Below are 24148 nucleotides of genomic sequence, written 5' to 3' on the forward strand. Positions count from 1 at the left end.
CAGCATGAAAACACTGAAGCACTTATTTTATCATATGTTCAGTTGTATAATTGGTTCCGTTTGATTGATCTATTTGTTTATATTGATCAGGACCCTACAAAAGTAAATCAAGAAATCCTACCATTGGTCCAGGACGACCTCTTATTCCAATAACCTAAAATCAAGATTGAATTTTTGTATTATTTACAAACTGTACAAATATTATTATATATATATCCTCATCTTCATGTAAGATACATGTTCATTCAAACATACAGTTGGGACATCTCCAGGTTCTCCTTTCTGACCCTGAAATCAAGAAGAGTAAAACTCAAAATACAAGACACTGGAGTGACAAATGTATTTATATAGTTATTCAACTTTATAGCATACCTTGGCAATTCTGTCCACTGACAAGAAAAAGGAAATAGACAAAAAAATAGTTGCTGTTTATCCATTCAAAAATTTCAAAACCCTATAGATTTGCATGAAGATGCTAAATGAATATAAATTTATTTTGAAGGTTTTTGTGGTGCGCATCCTCACCTGGTCTGCCATTGCCAGTGCTGTGTGTTGTTTCACTCTGGCAAATAGGACAGCACTCTCCTTCTGGGATTACTACCTTTGCACAGTTAGACACTTCATCACATTGCACCTCATCGCACAAGATGGTTCCGCTGTCACAAACACAGATCCTGCATGGTTCAGGTTTCCAGATGTCTTTGTTTGTGTACACCTGTCCGTTCTCAGTACAGCTCAACTCATCCTCTATGGGCAAAAAAGGTAAATACTATATAAATATTGTGTACACACACACACACACACACACATTTTTATTAAAAACTCCTTGTTAATAAAAAACTGTCATATATAGTTGTATTTAATTAGTTTTAACATGTATTATTATAGGTATATTTCTAAAAGCATCAATAAAATACAGTAACTTTCTATTTAAAGTTATATCATGTTTCTGGTTCCCATTGACTTCAATAATAGGCTTATATATTTTTACCCCCATATAATGGAAGTTAATGGGGGTCAGCAACTATTTGGTTACCCACAGTCTTCAAAATATTTTCTTTAATGTTAAACAGAAGAACAAAAATTAAAGGGGTGGTTGATTATGATTTCATTTTAGTTAGTGTGTAATGTTCCTGTTAGAACATAAATAACGTCTGCAAAGTTAAGAAGCTCAGTGTTCAATGCAAAGGAAGATATTTTCTTTTAAAGAAATCCCTGTTTAAGGACTACAAAAAAAGGAGGGACTAAGCTTCTTCCCAGGTTTGTGACATCACTAACCCTGATGTTTACATAAACCCTGCCCCTGGGAATATGCAATAACCCGTAATGGTAAGGGGGTGTGATGTTTCTGGACAACATGCACTAGGCGGTTAGCAAATCACAACACACTGGGCCAGCTAACCAATCTAAGCTTAACTGTGTATTTCTGAGGGAGGGGCTTCATTGAACCAGGAACTCAACAGAGAATTTTGACAAGACTGGAAACAGCGGTGTTGGATAAAGGTAAAATGTGTCAAAATAATGTTTTGTTGTTGTTTTTAAACGAAGCATGTACACGTTACACCGTACCCCATAAACACAATCAAGTCTTTGAAAAAAAGCTGTTCAACCATCATTTTAAGGATTTTTTTTTTTTTTTTTTTTTTTTTTTTTTTTTTGGTGAACTATTCCTTTAAATGTTTGTTTTTTTCCCCTCTCTTCTTTTATACCATTTGGTCTATTCCTAGCCTCGTGCTTCCAAATTCATATATGCACATTAAAAGCCAGACTTTTTTTCTTCATATTTTTAATACTTAATTTTTTATTTGATGCAAATTTTAAAATCCTACTTTTAAAAATGGAACAAGCTAGCATTCCTGGAATTATGTGTGTAATGCATTGCAGCCATGGGCGTCGCTAGGCCATTTTTATATGGAGCCAGAATGATCTCAATAATAATTCACGCAAAAAACGCGATGCACATATGCGTAACCCAATTCACATGCATGAGAAATAATTCTCGTGCACGAAAAATAAAAATAGATATATTCACAAAAAACTATTCACGTGCACAAAATAAGAATATATATATATATATTCATAAAATACGTTTCACAAATGCAAAACACAATTCACATATGTACAACTGTGTAGTTTTTTTTTAATAGTTCAAATTCACGACATTATCATGGGCTGTGAATGTGAATCGCCTTGGATTTGTGTGTATTTTTGAGACTTTCCTGGCAGCAAACCCCGTCCCATGCGGGACACTCGTACTCTTTAAACCAATCAGATTTGAGCCTGTCCGTCGATCAATCATAACCCACTGTGGGCGTATCGCGTGCCCTGGGCGTGCCTACCCATGCTGGCGTCATCAGCGCGAGACCACCGTCCAAGTGAAGTTTCAATTCAGCAGAGGTATGTGCAGTTGATCGTTTTATTTCAGTTAACTAGCCAATTAAAGGTTTATCGTTTTATTTTTGCATGTTTACTTAAAACTTGGAAGTAAAATCGGTCGTTTAGACACTTGCTAACGTTAACAATGTAAGCCAGCAGCTGCTGTTTAGAGTATTATGATTTAATATTGATAAATTCTTATGTTTATTTAATAAAGAATCATTATTCACGTGTATATCATACCACATTAAGATATTAGATTCAGAAACTCAGTGTAAAGCATAAAATAATGTTTTTACTAATGGGACATGTGGTAAATAATTATAAGATTATGAAAATATACTTTTAGTTTATTGAGAATATGAAAGAGCTTTCACAGCAGAGCTTGTCTTGTGCTTAAAGTCCTGTGATGACTCGCTTTCAAGTGATGACAATGTGATAACATGAACACATTGGAGAGTGTGTACATTTAATTTAAGTTTGTTTATGCTGCTGATACTATTTATTTCAGAATTGTGAGGCTGATGATGTATAAGTAGCTGCTGAGACACCTGTGACCAGGACCTACTATTCCTACTTCATCCCCTGCCACAAGTTATGAGGTGATGTGAATCTAGAAGTTTCATTTGGAACGGTAACTTTTTCAAAACAGTCATGTTGCAACCCATTCTTTTTGAGTTTCAAAAGCTTATTAAGTCATGCATTATTACTACATTTTTTGTTTTTGTTTGTAACAGGACCCCATAACTTTGTACATGTTCAAGGTGTAAAGCTTTATGCATTGTTAAATGTTCTCGTTATTGTATTCATATTGTAAATATGAATTGACAGTTATGGAGTACAAACGTAGCAGTTGAATATATGTCTCTCGTATAGGTCTGAGATTGGCTCGATACCAGTTTGACGCTGTGCTAGAAGTTCACCAGTATTTAAACCTGTTACACTGAATGGCTGGTAGAATGTCCCATTCAGAGTCTTTAGCAGTCTTTTAAAGTAATGTATCAGTGTAATACATCACATGAAAAGTCAATTAATCAAATGTTTAAGATCCAGTCTTTCAGTCTCTCTTTCAGGACGTGCCAGGTTTTGGTCTGATATTCAAAGCAGTTAACACCTTGGCCATGTTACCTCTTTTATATATATATAAAAATATACACACACACACACACACACACACACACACACACACACAGGTGTGAAAAAGTGTTGGCCGTCTTCCTGATTTCTTTTTTTTTTTTTGCATGTTTGTCACACTTTAATGTTTCAGATCAAACAAATGTAAATATTAGTAAAAGACAACACAAGTGAACACAACATGCAGTTTCTACATGAAGGTTTTTATTATTAAGGGAAAACAATATCCAAAACTACTTGGCCCTGTGTGAAAAAGTGTTTGCCCCCTAAACCTAATAACTGGTTGGGCCACCCTTAGCAGCAACAACTGCTATCAAGCGTTTGCTTGAACTTGCAATGAGTCTGTTACAGCGCTGTGGAGGAACTTTGGTCCACTCATCTATGCAGAATTGTTGTAATTCAGCCACATTGGAGGGTTTTCGAGCATGAACTGACTTTTTATGGTCATGCCACAGCATCTCAATAGGATTCAGGTCAGGACTTTGACTAGGCCACTCCAAAGTCTTCATTTTGTTTTTCTTCAGCCATTCAGAGATGGACTTGCTGGTGTGTTTTGGGTCATTGTCCTGCTGCAGAACCCAAGTTTGCTTCAGCTTGAGGTCACGAACAGATGGCCGGACATTCTCCTTCAGGATTATTTTGGTAAACAGCAGAATTCATGGTTCCATTTATCACAGCAAGTCTTCCAGGTCCTGAAGCAGCAAAACAGCTCCAGACCATCACACTACCACCACCATATTTTACTGTTGGTATGATGTTCTTTTTCTGAAATGTGGTTTTACTTTTACGACAGCCGTAATGGGACACACACCTTCCAAAAAGTTCAACTTTTGTCTCGTCAGTCCACAGAGTATTTTCCCAAAAGTCTTGGGGATCATCAAGATGTTTTCTGGCAAAACTGAGACGAGCCTTTATGTTCTTTTTGCTCAGCGGCGGTTTTGTTCTTGGAACTCTGCCATGCAGACCATTTTTGCCCAGTCTCTTTCTTATGGTGAAGACATGAACACTGACCTTAACTGAGGCCAAGTGAGGCCTGCAGTTATTTGGATGTTGTTGTGGGGTCTTTTGTGACCTCTTGGATGAGCCGTCGCTGTGCTCTTGGGGTAATTTTGGTCGGCCGGCCACTCCTGGGAAGGTTCTCCATTGTCCCATGTTTTTGCCATTTGTGAATAATGGCTCTCACTGTGGTTCGCTGGAGTCCCAAAGCTTTAGAAATGGCTTTATAACCTTTTCCAGACTGACAGATTTCAATTACAATACTATAATATGAAAATTAAATGAATGTTGATAACATTAAGAAATTAATAGATAAAGGTGATGTACATGAAAGAGATAAAGATTAATGTGAATGAAGATATATGTAACTGTCATCCAGATGTTGTGCCAAAGTGTTTAAATCCTGAAAAATCAAGGAAAACAGTTAGTGTGTATTAATTGAACACTGCATCCTGTTGCATAAATGGTAAGTACAAACATCCAGTTGTTCATACACGGAGTTCTGGTGAGGTCTAGTCATCATTATAAAGCTATGGTTATGAGGGCAGGGTCAGTGCTAAGCGTTGCTGAACAAAAACAGGGCAATAAGTATAATTCCTTCATTTTGGCCAGACATTGTGGCTAACACAAGACAGCTGCATTTTTGGCAACACTATCTGTATTCATAGCAGCCGCTGGCTTACATTGTTAACGTTAGCAAGTGTCTAAACGACCGAATTTACTTCGAAGTTTTAAGTAAACATGCAAAAATAAAACGATAAACCTTTAATTGGCTAGTTAACTGAAATAAAACGATCAACTGCACATACCTCTGCTGAATTGTAACTTCACTTGGACAGTGGTCTCGCGCTGATGACGTCGACTGACAGGCTCAAATCTGATTGGCTAAAGAGTACGAGTGTCCAACGTGGGAGAAGTTCACTGCCAGGAAAGTCTCAAAAATGCACACACAAATCGAAGGCGATTCACATTCACAGCCCATGATAAACTCGTGAATTTTAAACATTCAAAAAAATTTATTCACAGTTGTACATCTGTGAATTGTGTTTTGCAGTTGTGAAATGTATTTTATGCATATATTTTGTGCACGTGTTCTTCAATCCACTGACCGCGGTGCAGAGCGAGAAACAGAGGACAAGGTGTGTGTATATCGATCTTTGCAGTTCTTTGTCATAAGTACAGTTTACAAATTGTCATGGGATGTTTCCCTTCACACATATGAATGCACTTTATAAAACTATCATGTTGCTAATTTCATTTAAAAATCAAACTTTCAATATAAAAATATTAGTGCATTTAGCATTAACTACCTTACAGTCATGCACAGAAATGACTGAAGACAGTACTTGAGCACAGGAAGAGGTTTGTATATATTTGAGCTAATGAAAGAGGTTTGTACTAGAAATGCAAACAGTAAAACTGTGTGTGTGTGTATGTGTGTGTGTGTGTGTGTGTGATCAGGAACACTTGTGTTTGGCTTATTCTGTACTCAAATGTTATACCCATCTAACTTATGCAATACAGTGGAATGCTGCAATATAAAAAATAAATTTATTGTATTTATTTTATTTTAAAATCCTAGAATCGCCCCTGCTTGAAACTAGTCCAAAAGGCCAGATAAATGAGTAAAGGTGCTGGTTTTCCCTGAGAAAGTGGCTGAGAATTACTGGAAAAGGTGATCCCTTGCCTTTTGGAAAGGCTCTGTTGGGAAAACATGAGCTAATGGTATCCAGGAAGTCTGATTCATAGACTACATATTGTTCTTCTACTGCAATGTGCAATTCAGTCCATCATTAAAATAAAGTTTAAAATAAACTATTTCCTAATAACATCTTCAAGCTATCGAAGTAGGAGAACTTTGCAGAATAATGAACAGCTGTGGCAGATGTTCACATTCGGCAGCACGGTTTGCTGCTGTAGTACCAGTACACCAGGTGGCACCCCTGAGCTTTATCCGGCTGCCTTCAATGAAACCTTTCGGTTTTTGTTCTCACCTGAAATCTCCAGCCTTGAAAAGGATGTTTTTGTTCCCCACTATTTGAAAAAAAATGTAACACGTTGTAATAGACAAAGCAAGCAAAGAGCAACAGAGCAGGTAAAAATCTTGAACTTTGGCCGCTCATATCGGTTTTGCACTATGCTCATAAGAAATGTTCATCACGTATTGATTCTGGGATGGAAATCAAACATGACCACACCTTACAGCTAACAGGGAGATACGACCATTACATTCAGAGTCTTCAAGCTAATGAATAAATATAGCATTAATAAATGAAACGGATGCATTAGGAGGGTGTTTTGATTATAAATTGTTGATAGCTTTTTGACCTGAGGGAATTAATGTGTCAGGGAAAGATGCCAAAGAAAAGAGAGATCTTTTCCTGAACACATGGCTGCTGACGAACACACCAGCAAACATGCTAGGTTATATGCAGCTTTACACCAGTTTTCTGGGATTGCTGTTATTTAGTAGCCTTCATTTAACTCTTTGCTATTTTATTTTTATTTTATTTTTTCATTCAAGGAACAGGATTTCTGGAAGTTGGACAAATGTTTTCTCTGTAGGTTTGTTCTGAATGGGGTTTCTCTCACTGCTGTAGAGAGTGATGAGCAAGCGGGAAGCAGAAAAACCCAGAGTGGAGCTGAAAGGAATAATTAACTACTGCATGCATTGAACATGGGAGGGAAATTGATTTTGCAGTCATGTTCCAGTTGAAATGGAACATGTATGATGCACACTTCCATGTTTGTTTTTGTTTTTTTTCTCCAAGCTGGCCAGTTTTTATCTGAAATGCATGTCAACATGCACATCATATTTATAGATGCATAAAAGCAATGTAATACTCTCTTTCGTGGTGTTGGTGTAAATTGCTATAAAAGCATTTGCTAGCGAATCTTTTTTTTTTTTTTTTTTTTTAAAGAGAGAACAGTTTCATATTCCACAGTCCATGGCATTCACTGCTATTTTCAGAAAACAAATGAAACTACAACACATGCAAAAACAGATGTAATCCAGATATAATTCACATGTAGGATAATAAAATGGATCTGTGGTCAGAATTTTAGACAATACAGCTGGAACTGTCTGTTCCCTTGTGAATAATAGAGAATGTGTATGAGCCATTATAAATTTACGGGAGGGGAAATAGCCTTCACAAGCCACCCATGAAAACCATACCATTAAAGGTGAAGAGAATGCTCACTCTTTCCCTCAGCTAATTCATTGCAGACTGAGTCTGCACTTTCTACAGCAATGGTTAAAATCCCCTAGTGATGAGGATAGCAAAAGCATGGTCCTTTGTGGACTTCTGACGTACATTTTCCACCAGTCTTCTAGTCTGGCCTGACCTGACCGCACTGAACATGCTCAGCATTACTCCACGTCAGCTAAAGTCTGTGGTTCCCTCCCAAATTCTTAGACTTCCGTAGGCACGGTCTAAGATAACAATGGGCAGCTTCTTCTTTACAATTTACATCTCCAGCAAGATGCTGCACTGTTGGAGATTAACTGTAATATAAATCACATGTATTTTCTTTTGGTTTATGTGGAAATACTCATAACTTGCTGTGTTCGGGGACTTTGCTTTTGGAACAAGGCTGTATGGGTTAGAAAATGACCTTATGGAAACAGTGACTCATCTGAGTCTGTCTTTCCAGCACCAAGTATATGTGTTTGTGTGTGAGAGAGTAGTCTGTAATTTGTAAATCGATTTTCATCTGAACGTCAAACAATGTGAAATTCTCTTTTAATTATATCCTGATTTTAATAACTTTATTGCTGAATGCTGAGGATTTTTTTTTTCATAAAGGAAGCATCTGTTTTTACTGTTAAACAAGATAAGTTGCATTCAAACTCCAGGGAAACTTTAAAAGGGGCTCCAGTCTTGCTTTTTAAAAGCCAAGAACACAAATAAATCATGTGTCTCACAGACCTCTGACCTCTCTTGTAATTAACTGATAGAGTTCTCCACAGTTCACACACAACTCCCTCTTTTTGAAGAAGAATCTGTGTAAAAAATGGGATGTCCACATTGTAATTCAGACTATCGCTCCAGACCGATAGACCTCAAAGTGACTGTGAAACCTATGATTATTCAAGCCTTGACTCTCCTCAGTGTCCTTGCGGCTACCCTTTGCTGAGATACAAAAGATCTTCAAATGAAGAGTCAAACTGATTTCAGTCTAGGGAGAACATCCTAGTTTGTACAAGAAAACATGTTTTCCTGTGGTTTGGACATGTCCAATTTTTTTCTTTCATGGGTTGCTTTCGATGATGTGTGGTGAGAGACTTGGCCCAGAAAGGTTTTTTTTTTTTTTTTGAGACTGCATAATTTTATTGCCACATCACACTGCTCTAAATCTCTTACCACCAGTTCTTAATAAACTTATCTCTGTTGGCTGCTTGATAAAAATGTAGTTTTTTTTAACTACATTTTTTAATGCTAAAAGCTATTAAAAACCATCTTAAAATAGGTTTTCCTAGATAAACTACAAAAAGATGAACTAAAAAAAGACGTTTCGTCTGCATATTTAATGTGCACATTATCTATCTATTGTTTTTTTGTTGTTGTTGTTGTTGTTGTTGTTTTAAACAAAGCTTTCACCACATGAGATATCATGAAATTCATGGTGATATAATACACTTGGCTAGAAAGAGAGCTTGTGTTTTTAGTATATGGGGGCCTGTGGTAGGTACAAATCTTTGATGCAAAGAAGAAATTAATGAAAAATTATAAAACTCTATGGCGTATTTTGTTATTTAGATAAAAACTTTTTTTAAAAAGGCATGCTTAATGCTTTTTTTATATTTGTGTTTTTTTTTCTTCCCATTCCAAGATCTCTTTAAACAGTTTAATCTTGAAATGTTATTTTTTATAATTCTGTTTATCATGCTTGCGGCCTAGACAGCTGTCTATCCATAACAAAGTGATGTTCCAGGATTCATTAGCTTGCTTTTTAATATTTACACAACTTCCGAACTCCTGCACTTTTATACAAACATAATATACATTCAGACATTGAAGGGTAAATGCTTCTCTGTGTGAGTGTCAGGCAAGATGTTTAATTTATGCAGGTCATTACCAGTCACATTCTTGGCTATAAAATCAACAAAATCTCATGACCTGACATAGGTCTACCCATTGCTTTCCGGACCTCCTTACATGGATATTCAGGAGGGAAACATCTTGGGCTAAAACGTTAATTAAATTTCAATTTGTAATAAAAAGTAAATGATTCGTAATTCTTAGGAGATAATGTAACTATATATATCCCCACATATATAACCCCACTCACTCTTTCCAGGGACTGGAAACATCCCTCCCCTATGTTTCTCTTTGTTTGTTCTCTTTGAGAGCTTGCAGAGCTTCCACAGCTGGTCTGTCATGATTCTAGCTTATGTTACACTGTTTTGGATGGAGAACCTTAAGGCATCAGCGGAGAGGATTTATATAAACATTTACTCCATGTGACCCCACACTGTGGTACATCTCAGATCATTCTCTTGCCTTTTTCTCTTTTTCTATCTTTCATTAACTTAGCGTCAATCATCAGCTTCAACTTTCGTCATTAGCAGCAACTGTAAATAGACTTGAAAACATTTTTTCAATAGGATTTTCTTTTAAAATTTCTCTTTTTGTATAAAATCGAGGACCAAAAAAAAAAAAAAAAAAATCACTCACTTCAGATTTAATAAACCCACATATACCTGTTTTAGATACTTTGAATCAGTTGTAATGAACATGATCTTAGTGTTTTGAAAGAAAGACTTAAGTCTGCTCCCCTAGAAAACATCCTTTTTGTTCCAAGAAAACCTTTTTAAGTTTATAGAGTCTTATATCTTCTAAAAGCATGACGTTTAGCATGGTTGAAAGGTCAACTTAAAGGTCAGTTCTTCCAAAGGTGATAAATCTTACTGACTGGTTGGTTGTCTAATATAGAGCTTTAACATATGTACTTGAAAATGTATGGCAAACTCATCCTGCATGTGCAATAATATCAAACAAATGATTCTAATTCTAATAATATCAAATAATAGGGAGATACAGTTCCTGACTAGTTTTGTAACATACTCCATTATGAAAATTGACTTTACTTGTCTGGTTTTACAGATCAAACAAACAAACAAACAGAGGGACTAAGTGAATCTTTCCAAACTCAAATGATCAAATAGCAAACAATCATCACTGATTAGATGAGAAATAGATGAGAGAGTCTCTCTTTTTCATGATTCGGCTGAGTTCCAGGGTTATGTGGTTCTTCTCTTTAGAGGTTTGGAATGCCTGATTAGTCATCAGCAGCTGGTTTGTCTGCAGTGTTTTGTGAGAACACTGGTCCGAATCTAAGTGATTATCATCAGGGTAATTTCAATGCTCCTAATCATTTAGCTGGTAATCTACCTAGAAATACATCACACTCTAGAAAATAATACTTAATCCTTAATTAGCATTCACTATATAGACCAATTTCGGTGTATGCAAACAGTGATGACGTTTTTGTGGGCGGAGCATATCTGGTGGCAGAAAATGAAAGCACTCTATATGGAAACCATGGAATAAAATAATAAAAAAGGCAATTTTGAGTTTATATTTCAAAATTCTGACATTATTCTCACAATTGCAAGATTAAATCTCACAATTCTGGTCATTCTCTCTTTTCCCCTCGGCTCAGAATCATGAGTTTATAATCCCCCACTACTGGCTTTTTTTTCCTCTCGCAAGTCGCAATTGTTGAGTTAAATTGAGTAACTAGGAAATATAAATTTGCATTTGCAAGGAAAAAAAAAGTCAGAATCATGCGATAAAATAGGTAAATGTTATGTGAAATGTTATATGTTTAAGTAGTAGTTTATTTCATGCTTTAACTGTATAGGGCTAATGCAATATGTTCCCTATGATCTGCATATGTGAATATTATGTAGACCTATTGTTTAAATCACATTTATGCTTTAAAGGTAGGGTAATTATAGAAGGTTTCATCCATAGTCTGTCTGTTTAAACATCAGTGTTTAGCTTCAAATGGCATCTTTGTTGGCAGTATTCTATAAAAAATTATTTGCATTCCGATTCTGACATCCAAAGGCACAACAGTACATTTTTTTCTTTCATTCCGTGGATTTAACCCATTTCCCTCCACTTGTTACCAGTGTTTTTCTGCCACCACAGTGCGTGCGCAGCTGTAAGTAACTGTGACGTATACTCCAAATTGGTCTATTTGTAAAGACAATAACAGTCTTCTTATTGGCTTACTAAAATAAAAGTCAGTAAGGAGAGGTAGATTTGCTCTAACAATTATGAGACAGCAGGGAATAATATCATTGCTCAGACCTAGACATTACTCAATGTTATCTCCAGAGGAAATGCCAGTGTGAGAGAACTGACTTACAAGGTGGAAAAATGTCTCTTGTCAATGTGTTTTTTAAACTGTGCTTGGATCACATTTTCTACTTTAGTTTGATATATGAAATTTTTCGTCAATATTGATCTATTGGTTAAATAAAGTGTGTTGCTAGTTTATCTGAAGGATACTACAGTATGTTAATGTCATACATGAACAATTTTTAACATCAGTTTAATGTTAAAAGCTCAGACATATCTTGAATTTAAAGATAGCATAAAGAAGTAGTTGGTACGAATGGCCTAATATTTATAATAATTTAGTGTACACTGGATGTACAAAATGGCTTTTAGCAAGTAATAGAACAAGTACTGTACCAAAGTCCATAACAGTAATTTGGTACATTAATCCTTGATTTTTATAATGAGAACTAGCCTACTTCAAACTCCCGTTATTCTCTTGTAACCAGTGGATATTCCAAACAAATAAAGAGCAAATATGTAATTTTCTAATAGATCTCTGGCATTTATAAACTGAAATGAGACTGCCACATTGCATGTCAGGATCCCAGTGGCTTTCTCACACACTATTATAATCTAATCTTACTGCGTTCATGACTCAATAAACTGTGCAGATGTTTTTATATAAACTGGGCTGACTCACATGTTCTAGTTATGAGTGTATGAAGTGCAGGATAGTTGCTTGTGCTGAAAAGTACAGTGTGTTCTCATTTTTCTCTAGAGTGGACTCAGTTGTATCAAGATGCAGTTTTACACAGTAACTGAAGCTGAATAACAATTGCTGTAATGAGTGTGTTAGTATAGGTGGAGTCAGGTAGGGATCTCTCACAAATAAATAAATAATAAAACTTCAGAAAAACAAAAACAAAACTCTCATAGCCTACAAATAGGTTGGTATGCATTCAAACTCAATTTGAATTGAAAACAGACTTCTCTTCTTAACACTCAATCCTTTTTCTAGCCTGTGTGACATCTGTTTCATTTTCAGCACACTGTAGATATAATAGTGTTCTGTTAGTCACTGGCAAAAGTCAAAAGTAATGTTAAATATTTATATTAAATAGTTTGTTCTACTTTGCATTGATCTTTTGGACTGAATCCAAAACCTGTATCATTTCATCTTGTCATTTTGTTGAAGTCTACATGTCACTGCATTCTCCTTACAGAGTTTGGTTTCTTGAGAACAGTAACTATCCTGCCTGGTTGCTGGACACAAAAGTGCCCTAATAGACCAGAAAACCACATATTCCTCATGGAATCCAAAATTGCTCTTGATATATTTTCAAGCTGGCCAGCCACAGAGGACTTTATGTACAAATGTATTAAGTATCAGTATTAACAACACCATTGTGATACTGTTATATTTGAAGCATAACATGAGAAGCTTATCAATGGTATGCCTATATGTTATAGTTAACAGATGAGAAATCAAGGCTTGTTAATATTAAATATATATGTATATTAAATTAAATTAAATTAAGTTAAATTAGTGCTCCTGTAGCTCAAGTGGTAGAGCATTGCGTTAACAAGCGCAAGGTTGGGGGTTCGATTCCCCAGGATCACATGATAGGTAAAAATTGATAGCCTGAATGCACTGTAAGTCGCTTTGGATAAAAGCGTCTGCTAAATGCAGAAATTTAATTTAATGTATATTACATTTATATATGTACATAATGATATTCTCTACATAAGTTTATAGATATATACATATATTATTGATTTAACGGTTATTATTATTACTTTTTTAGCATTATAATGCAAAACTATAATCAATAAATTGATTCCAATCTCTTTATTATTATTGCGTTTACGTTTTATTTATTTAGTCTATTTATTAAACTATTTTTTTCTTCATTATTTTTCTTCTGTTTCTTCTCATCCCCACTCCTTTATTTAGTTATTTACTTGTTTATTTTGGTAATTTTCATTTGTTTTATATTTTTTATTCATTTAACTCCTTAATAAATGGACTTCCCACTCAGGGTTTGGGAGAGGTTTTGTAGGAGTACATCAATTAAGTCAACTTTCCCCTGTATGAGGAAAGTGAAATACAGACTGTACCATTCTCAGGGTACAATACAGTGCCTTGGCTGAGTATGCTGTACCGCTAACAGTAATCTACTTTATATATAAGATAGAGAGATGTACAACACATATACATAACACAATCTTACACCAACCCTTCACATAATAACATGTAAATTTAACTTCATTGTCTGTGCTTTTGTTTTGGCTTGGAATTTCCTTCCACCAATATAAACAAACCAATTTTTTAAGTGGCCCAAATATTTAAATTGGGTTACCCTTTTCCAGATATCTGTTTTGGGCTTTTGTTTGGGAGGCCATCGGCAGGGTTTTACCAGACAGATGAGCTAATAAAAAGAAGACCGGGTATGTGATATGGTTCAAGAAAAAAGAAAGAAAGAGAAAAAGTTACTATTTACTCATACCATTTACTCACACAAAAGGTGAATTTTTGAAGAATATTCTGGCCATATAGAGTAGGGAAAGTGAATGAGAAGTGGGAAAATTCCTAAATTTTTTGTAAAGACTCACTTTTTTTCATATTAAAGGGAAAAAAAAACTACATCATAAAAGTAGTTGGTATGACAACATCTTCTAAAGTCATGTAAAATTTAAATGATCCCAATAGAATAGTTGCAATGTCTAATTTGTGACAAATCATTCTTTTGAGCTCTTTTTCACAAAACCGATATTTTGATTCTGTTCACAAAACCTGTCAGAATTATTCAGAATTTCTTCTTTTGTGTTCCACAGAAACAAGAAAGTCGTACAGGTTTGGAACGACAAGAATGTGAGTAAATGATGACACAATTTTCATTTTTTGGGTATTGACACTGCTCTATATGGGTCAATCCATGCAAAACTAAGCTTCTTCTTTAATCCATCAAGACATGCTCTGGGGACCAGTGTAGCACTAACAGACAAACAGATAGGACTGAAATTTTATGTATGCCAAATCCAGATAATCTCCAGACCAATATGAACAGCTGTGTTAAACTAAAAAGCTTATGAACCATCTCAAGGGGAGTTCTCGTCATTTTCTCCATTGCCAACCTCTGCATTCTCTACACAGTCATGTTTGGCGTATGTCTCATCCTCCTTGCTTCCTGATCCTGTAAGACTGCCAAAAGAATATTTGAATGTTTCTCACTACATCTGCTGTACATGAGGGTGAAGGCTTGCTTTTAGTTGAAGTTTTTTTTAGTTTGCACATGACAAAATTTACAATAGACATTTGCTGAGCTACAGAGTGGTAAAATGTCTACTGTGCATTTGCTCTCATTTCCCAACCCCAATTGTCTTCCAGCCTTTGCTGTTTGAAGACACAGTGTTCTTTACATCAGCTACATGACTTCCTCCACAACCACGTTTTAGCCAACATTTGTTTTAATATTTTTCAAATACTGCCAAAGCAACCAGTTTAACATCTGGAAGTGATCCCCCGGGCTTGCATTTGCTGGCTGCCATAATTTACTTTATAAGTAGTTCCCATGGAACGGGCTCAAGAGCACACATTAAACATTAAAAATCCATCTTCTCAATTGTTTATTCTATAGTGACACACAGTGGTCAAAGATTCTATGGACTGTACAGTAAAGGTTATACAGTTAAAGGTTGGTGTCATAGGAAGAATAGGATTCTCTCTTTCTCCTTGTCCTCCTTTCTCGCTCTCTCTTTCTCGCCCTCTTTCAGGACCAAAGAGGCATGTAATCAAGTCATGACTCAAAAATGCAGCACATGTTTTCCATCAGCACATAAGCTGTGGACTTGGTCAAATGCACATATTTGGATATTTAGCTGTAAAGTGAAAACCCCCTATTTGCTGTAATATAAGTTCTGTGGCAACAATGACTGGAACCAGTTTTTAAACAAAAAATACCACTAATTCATTTTCAAAATTAGAGTAGAATAGTACAGAGGCTACACAACCTTATAATAAAAAAAAATTAAATTAAAGGTATAATGCTTGAAAGACGATTTTCTGTTTGGACCAGAAAGAAATTACTGTGTTTCTCACGTTACTGTGAGAAGTAATTTGTGTTGATTTGTTTAACCTAGTTTATGTAAAATTACACATTATCCAAAAGTTTAAGGGTGTTTAAACCGTTCCATGTGATAACGCTCAGTTGAAAAGATTTGCACATGGAGTTGACGAAGAACAGAACAACTTGGACTTCAGTTATATTTTTCTGCAAAACATGCATTAATTATACTTACAATGTATTGATTATAATATTAATGAGATTAGTTATGACTTGTTTATAGGGCCTATTAAAATGCAAACATGCTGTTTAGCAGGCAATTTAATGTTAATGTGATAAAACTACCCAAAATTCATAGTTTAAGAGAAATACTACCAAAAGAGAATAAAGTTATAAAGTAATTTACCAGAAGAACACCAGCAAACATTACTTCTTAGTTCAAGAGTGCACAGACTGATGTGAAAAATAAAATCTCTCTTATCAATGGAGAAATATTATAATTTGTGTTTTTGCTACATATATATATATATATATATATATATATATATATATATATATATATATATATATATATATATATATATATATATATATTTATTTATTTTTTTTTTTTTTTTTTTTTTTTTTTTTTAGTTGTAATGATCATTTACCACAAGGTGGTGCACTGTCTGTAAGACCCCGACAGTAGGCTTTGAATCTAAGAGGCACATGTAAAACATTTTGTTCAGATACGCAAATATTGAAATCTGCTAAACATTTAAGATCAACAGAACCTGAGAAAACACTCCTCAGGATTGTTTTGTCTGGTGACATCATTTAGGGAAAAATATACGTCACATGTTTGAAACGATCTAACCTGGGTATGACTGAGGTAATAGCAGTCAGGTGTTTTCTCGGCTGGGTGTTTTTTTTTCTTTCTTTTTTTTTTCTTTCCTTGCATGTTCAGAGTCAGTGCCTCCCTCATAATATCCTCACACATCTGCTCTGCATTAAGATGCAAGATGTGAGCGCAGTGCTAGAGTTGACATCGATTCAGCAGATGTGAGAGGAGGATATTAATGTGAGTAGGCAACAAATCTAATGGTGCATGTTGAAGAGTTAAGAGTAAACTGTGCCCTTTGCCCATCCTCATATGTCACAAACCTTCAAGTGACATCACAATTATTCATTCAAGCCTTTCAAGTCATCTTTAGATATATACTGTATGTATATACCTAAGTAAATCTGTTTGTTAAAAAAATAACAATAATAATAATAGGACGAGTCCTTACACAAAAATCAAAAAGCCTCAGCTTTAGAATCAGCATTAGCTTCATGAATAAACAGCAACTTACCACTGTCGTATTGGCATTTCACAAATTGTAAAAAAGCCACAGATAAAGCCAGAAAAAGGAAAGTCCTATAAGGCTGAAAGATCATCATGCCCATATCAAAGACATGAGCTGTTGTTGTGTGCAAAGTAAACGGGAAGAGGAAGGAAAAAAGAGTCCAGGTTATCGCTGCACCATGAAGACAGACTGAGGTTTTTCCTGCTCAGAGCAGCAATCAGACCCAGCCCCACTCTCTGCTGCCTCTTTTTTAACAGCCTTAAGTAAAAAGAATGCTGCCAACCCTAATTTTCCTCCCCCTTTTGTCAGTGCTCTCTCATAAGCATCCACTCTGGCTCTTTTGAATTACACTGCATGTTCCTCGTGACTATTCTTTAAAGATAGTTTGTTCTTTGCTAATATTGTATATTGTAACAGTAATTCTTTTGTTTTTGGTTATCATTCACTGATAAAATCTGTTTGGCTTGGTATAGTTGCTAAGAAGGACAGTAAACTGGCTTTATGACAGTATTAACTGCACTGACTTTACAGCTGATGTGCATAGGCTCCTTTTTTTTTTTTTTTTTTTTTTTTTACAAGGGAACAAGAAAAGAGTTTATATCTATATTTGTCTTGGGTTGCAGATGACAGATTTAAACCCCTAGTAGGAAAACAAGAGGGAAAGAAAATGGTGAAAGTTTAACTTTAGTTTAAAAAGCAAGTCGTTTTTGGTGATCTGAAGAAGTTTAAATTCATCATTGCCCGTTCTTTATTGTTTCAGTGATAAATACTAGACAGTAGGATCAGCTAAACATACCACTGGTTGGTCAGAAATCTTCTACAGTTCTACTGACTTATCCAGATCCACATTTTATCAAGCATATTTCACATGCTCCACACATGCTTTTGTTCTGTAATTATTGCAAGAAAAGAAAGGATTTTCATTTGATTTTCAAATTCAATACAATTGTGTACAGTGCTATAAAGTAGAAGAAAACTATAATTTGTACCATGATTTATACTAGGTTATCAGGAGGTATTTCATTAAACTATCTCACAATGTCAGGAGCAACAGTTAATGTAAGTTGAAGTATGAATTAATATATTTACTGCTCTGTACCACAATTGACAATAAACAGTTAATATACAGTTCCAAAAGGAGAGAGAGTGCTTTTGTAGCAATCCTTTATTGTAATTCATCGCTTGAATGTTCTGAACGTGTTTTAAATTGTCTACTACCTGAAAGATAGCACTGATTTAGATATCCTGAGGAATCGCACCTGTAGCTGTGACACCTCTAGACTACAATAAGGGTCAGGTAAGCGGTCTGTGTATTATAGACAATCCGAAAATTCTCCCTGCTTTTTATGGGTTCAGATTTACTGATGTCAGGTTGACTGAAATGTTCTTGGAGGGCAGGATTTTAGTGAGGGGGCGTGTAGGATTTGGGTAGTCTAATTCTAGAGGAAGTCTGCAAAACAGCTGAAATTGCTTACAACTATGATAGCAAGTTACCGCTATATACAAAGAACTTTTATTTCAAGTTGTCAGAAATGCAGATAGTAATTTGCTCAAATACATTTTATGAAAAAGCTAATATTTTCACTACTGATTAGCTTATTTTTACTCCCTCATCTCATCTGAACCATTTTGGCAGACAGCGCAGTACAGGGACGCAGTTGAAGTTGTATTTAAATTAGTCTTGCTATGACTAATTTGAACTCATTGCCAAATGAAGCTTCAAGTTAACAAGCATATTCATTAGGAAACTGATTCTAAATGTCAAGTGGTATTTAATGAAAATCCAACTTGAAAGGTTTATTAGATGTAATACAAATGCTGTTCATATGTAAATATTTTCCACCTTTTGGGAGTAAAACCCACTATGATTTTCTAAATATGAGAATATCTTGCATAAGGTTAACTAGAGGACTTAAAGTATTCAAAATAATGCGTGACTAATGTTGAATATGAATCCTCTTCAGTCTTTTAAAAACTTCTGAGGGAAAGAAAAGGAAACAGCTGTGAGCCATGTTCTTCAGGAACTTGATTTACTCTCCAACGCCAATGCTTGTACGGCACAGAGGAGCAGAGGTGAGGAGGGGTGGGCTGAGTGACAAAGCAGCTCTCCTCAAGTAGCCCAGCCCAATGGAGTGGCCAATAGCCTTTCCAAACCACTGTAACATCGCTTACAAGCAGCAGTACTCTCACACCAAAAACGAATGGGAGGCCTTTTTTTCCACACTGTTACAACAGGCTGCCAGGTACTGGGTCATAAGAGAATATAGCCCAGAGGAAGGTAAAAGCTGTAGGGGCAGACATTTCAATGAGTTATAGTGCTTTCCTTGCTTGCTTGTGCTCATATCTGGCTGCTTTGCGTCCACTGGCATGGAAGAAATCTGCTCGGTTTAATCAAACACGCCAGAAGTCTTCTGCTTTGGGATGTGTGTCTGTAAAATGTACAGCAAGTGGTGTTTTCTTCTGTGGTCTGTGATTTCTTTCAACACAGTGTCAATAAGTCATCACAAATGTATACACTACTGTTCAAAAATTTGGGGTCAGCATGTTTTTTTTTTTGTTTATATATATATATTATTCAGCAATTATGCTCTCAATTGATCAAAAGTGACAGTAATGACTTTTACATTGTTACAAATTAATCAAGGAATGTTGAACAAATCTACAAACAACATCAAGCAGCACAACGGTTTTTCACATTTTATAACTAACATATATATATATATATATATATATATATATATATATATATATATATATATTGAGTACCAAATCACTATGTTCAAATGATTTCTGACACTGAAGACTGGAGTAATGACTGCTGAACTAATGGCACCAATACAGGAATAAATTACATTTGAAAATGTATTAAGATAGAAAACAGTTTGTAATCATATTCTACAATATTACTGTTTTTACAGTATTTTTGATCAAATAAATGCAGCTTTGGTGAGCATTAGAGACTTCTGACTTTTGAATAAGAGACCCTGAACTTTTGAATGGCATGCCCACACTTGCGGTCTTTGCACTTGACTACTTATATGATGTATTTCCTGTATTTGGTCCAAGTGTTCAAGTGTGCATGAAGACCACAAGTGTGTGTTGAACTTTTCATTACCTGATGGGACACACTTATAGTGTTGTAAAAATGCAAGTGTTTGCAGGGCTTTATTTTTATTTCCAGTACTTTGTATTTTAAAATCAACTAACAAATGTCTGTTCAGTAGTCCGTATAACAGATGACACAATTTAATTTTGTGGTGCTTCTAATTAAGTGATAAAAAGCAGTTGCAAATATTGTACAAAAAAATTATTACCACTACTCATTTGCCCCAATATAATGTGCAACTATTTTTTTTATTTTTTATCTCTCGCGAGATCTCGGCAAAAAGGCTCACAATTTATTTCCACAACATGATGCGTGAAGGCTCCTGCGCGGTTTTCAAGTGTGGATTTAGTATGCATTAAGGGCACTGCGCTGTGGTGTTTTCAAGGTCTGGGACAGTCTTGCGCACCTACTTCCTGGCGCGTGGACACGCTCTCAAGTGGCCTAGACTGCAAGTGTGGGTATTTGGACAAGGGGGTAGTGTAGTAGAAATTTCTGCTGTGATCTGATTGGTTGACTGAGTCCTGGTAAGAACACCTGTGGTTTCTTACTAATTAAGCCTCCGTCTCATTGTGTTTGTGTGTGAGAAGCCGTTCCTTTGCTTGTTTCTTTTATGTATAATGTGATTGTTGTTTATATTGAAGTCTGTTTAGTTTCTCTTTGATCTTTATTGGATTTGTTAAAGTTGATTTAGACTTCATGATTTGTGCTAATGTGTTTGTAAATTCTAATTGTTTCTATTTTCTTATGGTTTCTCAGAAACCGACAATTACCTGCACTTGATACCATGGGAAATGTCTTCTCCAACATGATGAAATAATAAACTGAGAAAGAGACGGATGACTGAATGAGTTTTAATGGACCCACCATTTTGATGGCAACAGCCAAATCAGCCTAAAATTCCTTTTAAATTTCTACAGTACACACAAAATGAAAGTGTGCAAACTGAAAACTGCTTCTGTAATCTGAATTAAATATAGTAATATGCAATATGATAAGCACTATTGGAATCAGATGTGAAATGCTTGCAATCCAATCCAAACAGGCAGTTCTGGGTGACCAAAGTTAGAGTTTTCAAATGTTTTAATATTTCTGTTGAAATGTGAAACAGTGAAAACTGAAATGTCTTTAATAAAAGAACTGCAGATTTATCTTGCATTCCTAAGCAGGAGATAGATGCTTTACTGTCTGTGATGAAATGCATTGAAAATAGTGACAAATGCGGAACACTTTATTGCACCACCCACTCAAATACAATGACTGATTTATTCAAAGGAATGTCTCGTCTGGAGAATGGCCAGATACTGACTTGTACTGGCATGTTTTTTGTGTTCACTTTCCCCAAGTAAATAGATAGAACGTAGAAACACTGAATGAGATACTGGTGTTTTGTTCTTTGAGAGAAAATTCAAGGCTTTGGTGGTAGTTCAAAGTAAGGATAGAAGAAGAATAAAAATAATCTTTTCAGCATATTGTTTTAAAATAGAATACACAAATGCTTGTTCTCCAGAAACAAAATTCATTTAATGTGCACTTTAATCTTTGCAATTAAAATTTGACACAAAATTTACACTGTACACAGTTTAATGAAAAACGAAATGTATAGATCAAATATATATACATATATGTATGTATGTGTTATACTAAACTAAACCAATGGTTTCCATAGTGTTCTTAGGCTTATGATGCTGTGCTGAAAGGTATACTGGTGCAAAGTTTTAAAGAAGCTTAAGAAGCACTGTTAATAACGTATATTTAAAAATATTTTTTTAATTGTTATTAATCTAGTGACATTATTGTTGTCCAAAACTTTAGGACAAGCCTCTTCTAACCTCACAGTGACCCCCCACCCCCCTACCACACACACACACACACATCTGTATGGTCTGCTCATTGTCTTGACTTGTATTTAGGATCTTTAGCAGTACATCATAAATCATGGGTTAGTGCATTTTGTATGTTGAATGTCTGCTAAAAATGTAAATGAACATGAAATAAAATATCATAACCTTGCAGAGACATGCTGGTGGTGCTGTTTGATCAACTTTAACCAAGGTAACTTTTGACCAGCTGCAAAGGCTCACAGAGAATGGAAATAATTAGTACGGTTTAGATCTCCAAGGAAACAGCTGCCAAACACAGCTATAAACAAAATTTCCAGCCAGTGCTTATACTCCAATATAAAATGAAACTGATTTCATAGAATGCTGCATTACAGTATTTCCCAAATCCTGCATTTTGTTTGTATTTTAACCCTCTCCTTTCAAACAGTCCTCTTGTGTATTTATGTACATAAGACATAAATAAATTATGACAAATAATCAAAAAAAAAAAAAAAAAGGCACACTCTTAATCATTTTATCATGTTATGTAGATAATTTGTTGTTTGTTATTTTTACTTTCTGACATATTCATAAATTACTCACATTTAAGGACTGAACAAACCCCTAACCTTAATGCTCATTCTGGTTTTATCTCTTTCTTTGCTCTGATATGATTTTCTGATTTGTACCAAATGTTTTTACCCTAGCAGGAGGAATGTACTATTGTCAGAGGATCAACTGAGAAGTTGAACAAAGACTTCTTCCTGCTTGAAACCTCCCACATACTATGTTCTGTTAGCAGGCACTAACTATTTCTGCACATGGTGGAGATCCCCAGGCAAAGCTGTGATGATCCCTCCAGTGTTTAAACCTTGAGCCATATTTTCCTGCTAAAACCATCTTTACTAGATAGGTCTGCGTCCAATCAAAGCACAAATAAGCAACGGAAACACAAAGCATGCAGACTGTCCATTCAAGGTACAAATGTTTACCAAACATGTTTTTAAAGACGAAAAAAAAGATTAATTCATTTGTAGATTGGTTCAATTTAATTGCACACAATTTTTGAACAGGTCATGAGAAGACAAATTTCATGACCTTGGTCTCATTACTAATTACTGATTAACTGATTACTAACTAATTTATAACTTTTTGATCCTATGATCTGCAGTCTGCCAGGTCTCCTGGGACAGTTTGTTTCCAGATGTAGTTGAGGAAGTTCCTGTGATATATGGTTGTCTGTATTTTCCATGCATGAACATTCTGCATGGCATGTGAAAAAATTTCCACATACAAAGAGTGGTCTTTAACGTCAAAAGTATTCTTCATTTTCTTGACATTTTCTTGACAAGAATCAATTTCTTCCTTTTAAACAGAGATTTTATTTCTAGCATTTCTAGAAAATACAGCAACTGTATATAAACACTAACTCTGACCTCTAAACTGGTGTTAGATGGTGTTAGATGCATTTTTAATGCTTAGAAAACAATTTACAAGCATAAATACAATAAACAAAGTATTACACCATAAAAAGACTTAGAAGAAACATTTATTTAAAGAATTCAGATATCTTGAAAATAAGAAAAGCATTCATGAATGTAAATTTTTTCAAGGAATAGTAGTTTTCTCCTAATCTTTTCTGATGAAAAAACAAACACATCTACATCTTAGATGGCTGAGTACATTTTTAGCAAATGTTCCTTTTTTTGGGTAACTCATTTAAGGACTGTCAGATGCTTCTTGAATCTTTCACATAATGTTTCACATAATGGAATCTTTCACATAAAGTTCATAAATGTAGGAGGATATATATTACCCACAGACCTACAACCTCAAAAAGAATAAAGTAAAATAATATCTTTATTTAAGCATGATATATCTGACTAACCCAAAGTTGTATCAGTCTTGACCATCCTGCTAGAGTATTCCCTCCATTTGCTTTCACCCTTCAGCCATGTTTTAGTGAAGACTACCTCCAAAACAAATAACCACTGCGCTAAAACATGTGGGCCTTAAATAGATCTCT

General features: G+C 35.1%; 1 protein-coding gene and 1 long non-coding RNA gene across 3 annotated transcripts in view; one reads left to right on the forward strand and one right to left on the reverse strand.

Annotated features, from left to right (window-relative positions):
* The window catches only part of LOC109073305 (collagen alpha-2(V) chain-like), a 31787-nt gene extending 14341 nt beyond the window's left edge, over positions 1–17446 (reverse strand). Inside the window, exons 1-5 of the mRNA XM_042764491.1 lie at positions 17203–17446; positions 526–747; positions 373–389; positions 256–288; positions 122–154 (exon numbers count right to left, since the gene is read on the reverse strand). Of these exons, the coding sequence (XP_042620425.1) occupies positions 122–154; positions 256–288; positions 373–389; positions 526–747; positions 17203–17296 (399 nt within the window). The 5' untranslated portion in view covers positions 17297–17446. The remainder of the gene's footprint in view (positions 1–121; positions 155–255; positions 289–372; positions 390–525; positions 748–17202) is intronic.
* LOC122146224 lies at positions 2286–23074 on the forward strand. Of its 2 annotated transcripts, XR_006160889.1 has the most exons (4): positions 2286–2397; positions 2888–2978; positions 14640–14676; positions 22925–23074. It is a non-coding gene; the product is annotated as an uncharacterized LOC122146224 (long non-coding RNA). The 2 variants fall into 2 exon arrangements; XR_006160888.1 differs by lacking the exon at positions 2286–2397 and having other exon boundaries at positions 2624–3010.
* Positions 23075–24148: the final 1074 nt, after the last annotated feature.

This window comes from Cyprinus carpio, chromosome A9, assembly GCF_018340385.1.
Source record: "Cyprinus carpio isolate SPL01 chromosome A9, ASM1834038v1, whole genome shotgun sequence".
NCBI classification, from domain to species: Eukaryota; Metazoa; Chordata; class Actinopteri; order Cypriniformes; family Cyprinidae; genus Cyprinus; species Cyprinus carpio.